At 34.1% G+C, this 13,472-nt stretch overlaps 1 protein-coding gene across 1 annotated transcript; it reads right to left on the bottom strand.

The window, feature by feature from the left end:
* Window positions 1–1,376: 1,376 nt before the first annotated feature.
* LOC143233284 (TBC1 domain family member 15-like) lies at window positions 1,377–4,215 on the bottom strand. The gene has a single exon (XM_076469390.1). It carries the CDS (start codon window positions 4,098–4,100, stop codon window positions 2,673–2,675), a length of 1,428 nt encoding a protein of 475 aa, XP_076325505.1. The 5' UTR covers window positions 4,101–4,215; the 3' UTR covers window positions 1,377–2,672.
* Window positions 4,216–13,472: the final 9,257 nt, after the last annotated feature.

The raw sequence follows: 13,472 nt of genomic DNA, 5'->3' as shown, positions 1-13,472 counted from the left end.
AAATAAAGTTATGCCCTCATGTAAAGGTACAGTATTAGTGCGTATTCATATATTCCAATAGCAGTGTTTGATATAGTGTTTATATGTATACACACTGACCCTGACCCATAACAACAATATCACTTTGTGTTAAGTACAGAGGTCAACCCTGGTGTGTAGCTACAATATTTCAGCTAAATCAAGCACTCACTTTTTTGTTTTATTTTTTTTACTACTGTAAATTTTCCCAGGATCATATTTGATCCTGAGAAAGAAGATAAAACTTAACATATTTTACTTAATATGAATTACCACAAAAGCAGTTAAAAATATATATAGCCCATCTACACAATGAAACTCAAACTATATTCACTGACAACCAGCCAACCTCTTTAAACAAAATAAACGTTTCTGTGTTATAAATATCCAAAATATGTTTAATAATACAGGGTGTTTGGAAAGTCACTGTGCAGTTTTGTAATCATATTTTATTCAATTTATTTCAAGCCAGCAACTGATAGCAGTGTTTAGAAACAAAATAAGAAGGATCCAGGCCTGTATTGATGCCAATGGGGGTCACTTTCAACATTGTTTATAATTGTCATTCATATTTACTTCCTGTATTCTATATTGAAACATGTCTGTTAATAAATATACAAGTGCACAGTGACTTTCCAAACACCCTGTATTACATAGATATAAGAGTGGACAAAAACACATACATGAGTCTTCTATATATTGTAATATATAGAATAAACTATATATTAGTGAAATTAAATAATTTATATCTAAATCAAATTAAATGAATAAAAAGAATCATGAAGGACAACATTAAAAACAGCAAATCCCAACCTCTGATTAATTATATTATAACCATAAAATATTTAAAACATAAACCAAAAACACATTAACACAAGTTTTTAAAAATACCCTGCACATTTAAAAGAGATCCTAGGGTACAAGCTACAATGTGGGATTATAAAATTATCCTAGGTTTTAGAGGTGACTGAAGAAGTAGGACCCACATTGTGGTGGGGATACATTGTCTATCACTCTTAACCTCCAATTTGCTAGTCTCATGTAAGAAAAGTAGAAATTAGGATAGCGAGATGTGGGTGCTCAAGCCCACAATGGTCCCACATCTATATCACCCTTCACTGCCTGCAGACAGTTGTGGGAAGGGGACTACTCTCCAGGGTAAAGAAGATTCTAATTTAAAAAAACAAACAATTTATATAGAAAAATATAATAAGGTAATACAACTTGGGGGTAAATAAATGTACCTCCTGAATTTGGCATTCCAACCCCATTATAGTGGTAAGGCACTAATTAGTAGTTCTACTTTGCTTGACTGTTCAGTATTAATAATGTATATATAAAAAAACTGAATCATATGTACATACAGCAAGGTTTATTAACAGCACTGTTCAATGTAATGAAAAACTGAAATGAAAGTGATCTAATGACAACAAAGGCTGCCTTTAAATATTCATTTTAAACAACCAACCATTTTGTAACTTTTAAGATAACTTGAAGGCTTAAATAATGCACTTAGTAAACAAATCAGATCAGTGCATATTACCCATGGTAAATTAATTTTTTTAACACATAAAACCACATTAAACCAGTTCTGAAACTATTAAAAAGGTTAACATAAAATTACTGTTTTAGAGAAAGAAATAATAAATTTTATAACTGATTTATCTTTAGAACTGATCACAGCTATATTCTAGCATTACTCAGTTAAAAGTGTTATGGAAAATTTTAGTTAAAAAATACAGGTGTGATTGTTAGGTGTGAGATACTTATGTAATGAGAAATGTGCTGGTGAAAACCACATATTTTCCCCTTTTAGTAAACTGAAGAATTAACCAAAATAATCAAAAGGTGTTTTCCAAATACCTCATGAACGCTGATAAACGTTCCCAGAACAGTGGTTTTCAGTCTTATTTTGCAAACTGAGGACCAATTTTTTTTGTCCAGTATTACATTTAGGAGTTGCTATTTTGTAAGAGCATAAAACAATATACATGTACTTAAGTAGCTATACTATAACACACATTTTTGTTTTTTTTCAGACTGCACTGAGAACTGGTTGGGCTCTCTCTCTCTCTCTGTAGACTGCCACAGTTCCATGGATTAATGCTTGGGAATAACTGCTTTAGAAAAGCTTTTCTCAGTTATATTGCAAAAATGTCTAAAAATCAGACATGTAATTTTCCTATATTTATCTTAGTGTTAAAAAACATTCAACAATAACAGAACTTTCCACTGTTGATGTAAAACTATAAATGAACAAGGCAGAAAAAATGGGTTTATTTTACTTACCATGCATGCAATAACCACAACTGAATTAATATATTTATAGTAAACGAAATAACAAATCAACCTCTATGCAAGCATCATATAAAAGTCAAAAACTATAACCCTTACCAAAATACCAATGTTCATTTTAAACAGGGCACATTCTTCAAGATACACAAAAATGCTCGTAACTTATATTGGTAACAATTTCTTGTTAAATGTTTCCAATTACAAATGCAAAGGTTCAGACTTCCTTTACTAGTAAATATATTTTTTGTCTATTAATACAACATGGGTGAACTTTAAATGCACACAGTATTTTATGTGGAACATATTAGTAAAACAACTTCTCCTTCAAACTGTGTACCACTATCAGCAATTAGTATCTTTTAATGAAATATAACTTGGAAACTGTCAACTACAGACTTTTGGCAATAATCAAAGAAAAGTGTTTCAGCTTTGAACAAAATGTCCTCAAGATTTGAATAATGGGTAAGTTTAGCTATACATTTAAACATTTCTACTGCATCCTTACACTTTAGGATACGATTACGCTGGCTCACTAAAATAGCAACACAGACAAACAAGTCGAAGGTCAGTCTTATATCAAGATCTCTGTCAAGACAACACACGAGTCCTTTGTCTTTTTCAAAATCTTTTCTTCTTTTACGAGCTCGGACTTTTTCTGCCTCAAGTGATGACATTTCTAGAAAGTGGCTGCTAAGAATTTCAAAAAGTCTGAGTCCTTCTTCAAAATCAAATTCTCGTTTGAAGCCAACTAACAACCAGCTATGACAAAATGTTAATTTTCCCAAGTCACATGAATCTATGTAAGAATACAAATGTGGATCAGTAACTTCAAGCAAATTGTTTAAAAGATCAATCTTATGCACCATACCCTCCTCTTGAAAATCAACAGAGACACTTTCTACATATCTTGTGAAACACCAATAGGCTTCTACTTCAGTTTTTAGGACCACCAGAAACCGGCTAAGTATGTCATTCATTCCTTGAGTGTAACCAATTTCTTCATGAGAAAAGATAAAAGTTGTTAAGATGTCTTTCAATATAAAGAGATTTGGATTGTTTTTTCCTTTGAAATATTTCTTGTCTCTGTCAGTACGTGTCACATCTTTATTTATCATTCTGATATCTTCAACCAGTCTCTCTACTTTCGGTTTAAGTCTCACAGCTTTAACCTCAGCAACAAACTGAATACTTTTTATCAGCTGTTCTGTTTCAGCTTTTGCAGTTTCTGAAATTTCAGCAATTGATTCTTTCACAGTTTTAAATTTGTAATTTTGAGAATCTGAAATATCACCATTGTAACTGTCCGATATGAGAGATAAATCAGAGTTATTTTCCCTAAAAGCAATAAATTCTGCAATGCGTTTCTTCAGTGCCTGGTACTGAAGGCAGTGGTCGATATAAATCACTTCTCTTTCTCTCCTGGTTGAATGAAAGGGGAAAAACCCAAAAAGAAATTTCCAAACATCGCTTCTGATTTCAGATTTAATGCCACCTCTAAACACTATTTGTCTCAGCTTATGGTCGTCTACTATTCTGCCATCTTCATCCAACAATCGTTCGTACTCTTCAGAGGTCAGTGGATCATAAGCACCACGAAATAATTCCGATTTGGAAGTTCTTTCTGATAAAAGCTGCTCTTTAAGATTAGGAAGGCTGGCAGTAGAACTAGAATCTCTGGGTATGGTCAAAACTTCATACTTTTTGAGTTGATTCTCTCTTTGAAGGGAGACACTTCCTGAACAATTAATTTTAATACACTCATCACTGTCTTTTCTATTACGTGACATAAAGAAATAAATAAATGAAGAGAAGCAGAAACCTCGTATAGATCTGGTTTAGAAAATAAAGTTAACATATTACAACAGCGTCAATAACGTATTTCCCTGCCAAACTACACGTACCTTTTAATACCAGCTAAACCACCTGTTTCAGTCTCTAATCATACCATTTGTCGGCACAACACCTTGGCTTGCTTGCCAGGAACGGGACCATCTCCGATTTTACTTATGTTGAATTTAATTTATAAAAGCATTTTATAGAAAAATAGTTATATTTCATTTAGTTTTGAGCATAATTTTGAGAAAAGGCATTTATTTTCTTGAAATGCAATTTCCACATCATAGAAACAAAAAATTAATTGTTGGATTGTACCACTCTTAGTGATAGTGATACAAACTTCAGTTTCAGCGTACACTTATCTTTCCCTCATGTGATACATACTAGCACCCTCTAATGGTTAACATTGTAGTTTCAATATTGCAGAAAATTTATAGTTGAATTATTTATATGCAAAATCACTGATTATAGTTGAATTAGTTTTTGCGCAATGTTTACACATAATAAGCTATTTTGCTAAGTCCACCACAGAGAATCAAACTCCAGATTATTGCGTCGTAACTGCGTAAACGTACTGCTGACACATTGGGAACATATATGAATTTAAAAATGATAAATCCAACTACTTAAATAAAAGTGATAACTCAAAGTGAGGTGTTCTTGAGATTTGTTTAAAGCACGAAGAGATAAAAGTGTAAGCCGAAAACTGGTGTAATAAATCAGTTAGAATTAGACATTTTCATTTTAAAATAGAAATGTGTAAAATATTCAAAATTTTTATAATGGAAGTTAAAAGCACATATTTGTATAGTACCACCCAGATAGTATAGTATTGTATGGTACTACAATAATTTTTCAATGGGGCTTGATGAAGACAAGTAAAAGATTCTGAAGTGTTATACTTGTTCACAGTGTTATACTCGTTAAGGAAGAACTATCCATACAAACAAACATTCATACTGTTACGTTTGATAGCAGTTGTTTGTTTTGAATTTCGCTCAAAGCTACTCGAGGGCTATTTGCGCTAGCCGTCCTTAACTTTGCAATGTAATAATGCTAGTCATCACCACCCACCACCACCAACTCTGGGGCTGCTCTTTTACCAACGAATAGTGGGATTAACCACGCCTGAAAGGGCGAACCTGTTTGGTGCAACAGGGATTCGACTGCGACCCTCAGATTACGTGTCGAACGCTTTAATACACTTGGCCATGTTGGGCCTGTTTGTTAACAAAATAATTATCCATACAATGTTTACAGTGTTATGTTTGTTAACAAAAGAATTATCCATACAAACAAATGTTTACAGTGTTATACTTGTAAAGAAAGAATTATCCGTATATAAAAATGTTCATAATGATATATTTGTTATAGTCAGGTGGTGAGGGGCTCGGCTCATAGTTTGAAGGTCGCGGGTTCAAATCCTTGTCACACCAGAGACACATTTGCCCTTTCAGCCTTGGGTGCGTTATAATGTACGGTGAATCATACTACCTGTTGGTAAAAGAATAGTCCAAGAGTTGGCGGTTGTTGATGATGACTAGCTTCCTTCCCTCTAGTCTTAAACTGCTAAATTAGAGACGGACACTGCAAATATCCCTGTGAAGCTTTACGCGAAATTCAAAAAGCAAGCAAAAAAAACAACAAACAAGCATTATTTTTGTTAAAGACGAACTATGTGCGCTTACAAATCTATACAATTTTATATTTGTTAAAGAAGAACTATCTGCACTTTCACACACAAAATATTTGGTGATTTCTAAGAAAAACACAAAAATGAGAAAACATATCCTCAATAACCACGGTAGAATTAGAGTAAATTAATCTACGAGACCTCTTTCCTTCTTTTTATTCGCTATATTCTTGTGCGCCAGCAATATCAAGAGTGGGGCATGCGTATACCCGATTTGATTTTATTATTAATCAGGGTCTCTACCAGCATATTCTCACACTGCAATTATTTTAGGAAAAATTTGAGTACTGCTGACCATATGAGACCTTGGGTGTGGTCAAATGCATCAATCGAAAGGGTTCGATTCCAAAACTGTAGTTAGGTCTCAAATTGGCAAAGAGAGGAAGGAGCTATGAGCTAAATATTTGTACATAGAAAACACAAACTCAAAGCCGCGGCTAGAAGCCTAGAAAAACTTGTAAATGTTCACCGAAAAACATTCCAACTAATTATTTTTAAAAGCAGGATCGCAACGTCCTTTCATCCTTCAGATGTATTAGAACTCTCAGAGAACCTTTCCATTCCTGCCAACTGAAATATTCCAGGCTAGTAATTCTCACACACTTTGCTATTCCAGAATCACGAGAATTATATATACATATTTTCGTTTCGCACCATGATGGGATCTTAAGACGATGCTATCGTTTCGCAGATAGCCTAGTTGCTTTGCGCTATAAAACACCAAACCAACCGATAGTTTCTTTAAAAATAAAACTTTTCCGCATCACGTGGAAGGAAGCTGCAGACCATTGGTGGTCCGCAAACCACAGTCTTAAATAATAACAACCATTTTAACGTTATATCTAGCTATATTTTCACAGCTTTAACTTATATGGTGCAGGAGGTGAAGATATAGTAACTTAATGAAATATCTAGATAAACTCTTTAGTCGTAAATGCCAGTAAGCAGTGAGTTAATGTTAAAGTAAAGTATTAATTTGTGTAGTGAAGTTTCAGATCAGTATTAATTATCGTTTAAATTTTGTTACTCGATCAGTTAACAAAATTGTACATCTATTTGGACAATAGTCATAACACTATAAGTGATAAAATTCTGTTTAAAAATTAAAGTGCAACGTTATTTGTAAACTTAGACTTACAATTGCATACAAGTGATAGTTGCTCTTAGCAAACACCAAAGAATAATGAAATTAATTTGTTATTGTTGCGTGGACTGGATGTCGTATTATTTTAACCAAATAATCGTAAAGAACCCGCCAAAAGACAGAATACGTCTGACAATATGCATGACGGCAGATAAACATTCAACACTGGAAGCTGAGAAATATTCTCAACTGTATGATATCACACATCTAGAATATAAAAAACGCTTTAATGAAAAGTGAAAGAAGTGGGAACCATGGATGGGTAAGGTAAACAACTTATCAACTTATTGAAAACCAAGAGGTCATGCAGATCTCATGTTAGCATTTCATCTATATGGTGCTAATGAGTAGTTTGTTTGTTTTAGTGTAAAGCTACATTCGGCCATCTGCTGTGCCCATCGCAGAAATCGAATTTCGGATTTAGGTGTTGTAAGTTCGTAAACTTACTGCTGACCCTACTGTGCAGGGGAAAGGTTTTAGATATTTATTAGACGGTTATGTAAATATATGACAGCTTACATGACACGTGGATTCGATCAATTATATTTATTACGACATTTGTTTATACAAGTACAAATAAAATAAGATATACCCAAAAGCATGGATATATGCATGATTAAATGTTACGTGTATATTTAGAAATATCTACACGGCAGATGCAGACGTACAGATACTTATACGTTCATAATACTAATATGAAGACACACAGATACATTTCATTTTTATTTCTAGATGAAAGTTCTATATTTCTTTAGTCAAATACGCTTAAAGGACCTCTACGTTATTCATGAATTATTTATTTTTTTCTTTACTACAATTACTCCTTGTTTGGTGAGGTGAAGAAAATTTCGCAATTAAAAATACTTATTACGTGGCGTTAGTTTGTGAGTTCTAATGTACACTCGTGCACTTGGCTTGTGTTTATATTAGTAAGTAGCTGACTTACAACCTTTTATGTTGGTAAATGGTATTTCCTGCTATTAGTCATATGGTGACAGTAACAAAAACACAGCTTGTATATAATGGTTCTTGGTCTTGGATCAATACTGGAACTCCATTGGCTTTCATTAATCCTGAATTCCAAAACATGCACTTGCAACTTACGTGTAAATTCAGCATTGCCTCATCAGGTAATGTTTTCTGCAGAACATAAATGTAACTGATATGCATTTTAATTTGCTGCGTATCCTGAGTTGAGGTTACGTTTTGCATCAGGTAGATTCTTGCCTGCAAATAGTTCTCAAAGTAAATACTTCATCACCTACAATAACATGCGTCATTGAACCTATTCAAGAAACGTCAGATAAAGATTTGTCCTCTAGAACACGGAGGTTCCATCATTTAAGTTGAGTGGATAATATTCCAAGTTACTACCTGGGAAATGGTGGATTACTCAATTCGATAGCTAAATCTGATACTGTCTAGCTGCTAAAAGCTTGCAAAAATATTACAAAGTATTTTTTACAGGCGCAACAGGATACCCTTCTTCATTCAATTTCACAGGTGTTCAAGTAGCAAAAGGCCCCGGCCTGGCCAGGTGGTTTGGCCGCTTGATTTGTAATCTGAGAATCACGGGTTCGAATTCCCGTCACACCAAACATGTTCGCCATTTCAGCAGTGGAGGCGTTATTATGTCACAGTCAATCCTACTATTCGTTGGTAAAAGAGTAGCCAAAGACTCCCTGGTCTTACACTACTAAATTAGGGACAAGCCCACGTGTGGTTTAGCGTGAAATTAAAACACAAACAGCAAAGAGATGAGAAGTGCAAAACCGTTAAAGATTCATATGTAAACATCAGAAATATACAAGAAAAACAAACAAATAGTGTTGGAGATGTTATTTCTAAGTAAGCACTCGAGAATCGTGAATAATTCTGCACACACAAGGAAGAAACGGTTGTGGGTAATGAATGCTTCTATGGATGATAACTAAACGAGATGCATATTGCACGTCAGCACAGCAGAAATTGAGAGAAACGACAAGAAATCTTAATAAGACTGGAGAAAGAAAAAATGGTGTAACCTCACAAGAGTAAGCTGGTTTACATGCAGGATAGTAGAAAGTATTTCTTCGAGAGTATTACATAATGTTCGGCCCAGCATGGCCAAGCATGTTAAGGCGTGCGACTCGTAATCTGGGGGTCGCGGGTTTGCATCCCCGTCGCGCCAAACATGCTCGCCCTTTCAGCCGTGGGGGCGTTATAATGTGCGGTCAATCCCACTATTCGTTGGTAAAAGAGTAGTCCAAGCTGCCTTCCCTCTAGTCTTACACTGCTAAATTAGGGACGGCTAGCACAGATAGCCCTCGAGTAGCTTTGTGCGAAATTTTAAAAAAAACAATACATAATGTTTCCAGTAACTAATATTTTCCGTTACCGCGTACGCGCTTTATAAGTATCTTAGGGACACCGCACTATATCTCGATTCTTTACAGTTTCGTTAACCTGAAGATGACATAAGAAGGTCGAAACGTTGTTCTCTACTCTATTTTAATACCAATACCATCCATCTTGAGATACATTTTACTGTTTCGTTGTGCAGGGTACCGCTTGACACAGATTAATATCTTCCGTAGATTATTTTTTTTAATTTCCTACAAAGCTACACGAAGGCTATCTGCGCTAGCCATCCCTAATTTAGCAGTGTAATACTAGAGGGTAGGCAACTAGTCGGTACCACCCACCGTCAACTCTTGGGCTACTCTTTTACCAAGAAATAGTGGGATTTACCGTTACATTATAACCCCCGACGGCTGAAAAGGCAAGCATGTTTGGTGTAACGAAGATTCGAACCTTTGGCCTTCAGATTACAACTCAAGCGTCCTAACTGTCTGGTCATACCGGGCCCACCACAAATGAAGGCCTTTAACTCGTCCAACATGTATTTTATTTATAAAAATTATACATTTTCAAATGTATAGGAACGCCTAGCGCAATAGCCCTCGAGTAGCTTTGCGCGAAATTCAGAGCAAACAAACCAATTATTTTATGTTGATTAAAGTAAAACCCAGTTATTGAGTTGCCTATTTCAATATCAAATATAGTTATATTGTTCATGAAATATGTTAACAATCGTTAACGATCTACAGTCGTTGACTAACGTACATTATATTGAAGTTTAAACTTTCTGTAGAAATAAAACAATTAATCTCATAAATTTTCACTTAAAATTAAGACCTCTAGCAAATCGTAAGTTACATTTAAAGCTCTAACTGAAATTTCTACAATGCAAACCATTGGTTTATCATATTACCATAAATTTCTTCTACTCGTTGGTGAACGTTTTTTAGTTAGTGTAAGTTGCTGAGTGGGCATTTAAATTAACGAGTTTTGACTTGGCTGCTATCCAGTAGAGACTTTTGGTAGATCAGAACAAACCCCAGAGGTTTTCACGTCCCGACTATGAACATACTTCATCCATCTGTTGTGGGGCCCGGCATGGCCAAGCGTGTTAAGGTGTTCGACTCGTAATCCGAGGGTCGCAGGTTCGAATCCTCGTCGCACAAAACATGCTCGCCCTTTCAGCTGTGGGGACGTTATAATGTGACGGTCAATCCCACTATGCGTTGGTAAAAGAGTAGCCCAAGAGTTGGCGGTGGGTGGTGATGACTAGCTGCCTTCCCTCTAGTCTTACATTGCTAAATTAGGGACGGCCTCGAGTTGCCCTCGAGTAGCTTTGCGCGAAATTCAAAACAAACAAACAAACAGACCATCGGTTATGTGAGAAATGAAGACGCGGGCGTCCTCTATTGTTATAAGACTAATACTTCATTTTTATATCGTTCGAAGTTTATATATACCTACAGAGTATGTGAAATATAAATCACTTTACTTAACTACCAAGATATTCAAGAACTAAATCGCTAAGTTTTAAAATAATAATATTGCACTGTGACTACTTACAGGTCATAGAAATGTTTAAAATGTTTAGAAAACGTAATCCATTAACCTCAATATGTATACAATGAAATTATTAAAAAGTTAAGTAACGTGCCTGTTAAATACTATGAGACACTACATAATGAACAGATAGATGGTTTCTTTAAACAAAGGTAAAAGTCTGAGAACTTTGTGACGGATACAGTAAAATTTCAGCTGTAAAAATATTATGACCAGCTTTAAAATAAAAATGGATCTAATAAAGAATATAATCTGGAGATAAAATATTAAATATTTACCATATTTTACGCCTTGTAAGACGCACTTCTTTCTTTAAAAATACTTTGAAAATTCCCCATGCGTCTTTCAAGACAAAAGTGATGGGTTATGACAAGAGGTCAGCTTACGGTCTACTCAAAACGGCTTCTCACACGGATCGTAATCTCATTACTTACCAATTACAAGTATTTTCAGTAGCATAAAACATTGAATTTAACTAATAATGTTGACATACTGTGAAGGATATGATGTATTTGACTGTATTTACTCGGTTGAAAAAAAATCAAGGTTACATCAACGTACAGGTTGCTGAGTCAAAATATTTTTTCATAGAATTGTCTTTCCAAAATTAGGTGTGTCTTCCACAATGTAGCGTCTTACAATGCGTAAAATATGGTATATATTGTTACCAGTAAATGGCATCATAAAATTTGCTTCCATTTTTCAAACATGTTATTATGTTCCTTTTTCTCTATTTGTTTTCATCTACATATCAGATGGTTTGTATTTTTTACATTTACTAATGTATTCTGAGTAGTTTGCTATCTTACAGTATAAACTGTAAAAGTACAAGTCTAAATGGAAAAAAAACTAATAACAGTAGATTTAGATGTGGGATGTATCGTATGAAAACACATACATACTTTAACAAGTCTGACTAACACTAACTGGGTTATAATATTAGACGACCATGCATGTAAACTCATTAGCACATGTGTATAATTTCTTAAGTAACTATAAAACATAAAAACGTTTGACAAATTCGCACATAATTTCTTTGATAAATTAAAAAGATTTAAACAAATAAAATTCAATACACCTAAGCAAACAGTATCTATGATGTTATCACGTACAGCAAAAACGTTCTAAATGTTAAAAAATCAATTGTGTATTCCTTGATAGATTGTCTGGGCAGAGTATTCATGAAGAAATTTCATTGAATGGACAGCAACCACCAGTTGTAGAAACACAAGTGTTGAGAACAAAGTTCCAAAAGCCTGAAGACAAAAGATGGAAGATTTTAAAAATGTCATCTTGTATTACTACAAGAGTACAGTTACTGTCCATTACACCAATAATATAGTTTCTATAATAGAACTTCGCAATGTATTTAATAATAAGCAGCAGATGTTACACCTGAAAACAGAATACAACGCATTTTTTTTGTACAAATATAAAACATAATGTTTAAAAAATCTAATACATTATATCAATTTAAATATCCTATGTTTACAGGTATATATCTTTGACCAGTAAGAGAATATGGAAATTTGGTAATTGTTCACAAATCAAGTATACAAGACCATTCTCTGCCAAATGTGGTGTAGTTACACCTCATAGTTTGTTTAAAATTCTTCTTGGAGGACAATATGAGAGAAATTTATGTATAAAAAAAACATGTAGTTTATTGAAAAATTAAGACTAAACAAGATTAGCTGAAAAGCAATTAACTTTTTGTTACATACGTAGAGGTAATTTTCAACTAGTTAGTTAAGTATTTGTTTTGGGGGTCACTACATACATATAGGTAATTTTCAACTAGTTAGTTAAGTATTTGTTTTGGGGGTCATTACACATCTTGAACCACTTGATGATGGACATTTAAGGAATTCAGAAGGCTAACTTTAAATTTCTTTATTTGTGTGATAGAGTTAAGTTACTTGTGTTGTGTCTAAATGTGTTTGGAAAGACAGCAAGACTTTGCTTACTTGTGCTACTCTTTTATTAACGAATAGTGGGATTGACTGTGGCATTATAGCTCCCCCACAGCTGAAAGAGCGAGCATGTTTGATATGACGGGGATTCGAACCCGCGGCCCTTGGATTACGAGTCGAGTGCCTTAACAACCTGTCCGTGCCGGGCTTGAAATGCATTTAAAAATAGGGTTTAAAATATTGTACTTTTTCATTGTCTCGTTTTAATTAATGTGCCGCCAAGTGACAGATTTGAAAGTTCGTAATGCTAAAACCAAAGTTTTAATAATTGTGGTACGTACAGCACTGATATCCCATTGTATAGCTTACGCTTAATAACGAAACTAATAAAGTTAATTAATGCAGACGTATTATTTAATCTGAAGAAAAGAAAAATACGGACACGCAATACTGTTAATGTTAAACCCCAAAAAAATGTTATGTCAAGCATATTTGATCGACATTTTTGGAAAACCAATTTTCCTTTTTATAAGTATGCACATTTAAAAGGAGAAATGAAAGCTGAAACCATAACAATCCTTTAGTTCTAATAAAATAATATCAACACTTGTAGTGTTTGTTGTTTTCAGCAGTTGCCCGTAACCACCAAACTGTAATAACAAAAAGAAATCAA

The sequence above is a fragment of the Tachypleus tridentatus genome, chromosome 12 (genome assembly GCF_004210375.1).
Source record: "Tachypleus tridentatus isolate NWPU-2018 chromosome 12, ASM421037v1, whole genome shotgun sequence".
NCBI classification, from domain to species: Eukaryota; Metazoa; Arthropoda; class Merostomata; order Xiphosura; family Limulidae; genus Tachypleus; species Tachypleus tridentatus.
Note: the sequence above shows the minus strand (reverse complement) of the source record. Positions and strands in the feature narration are given on the sequence as shown.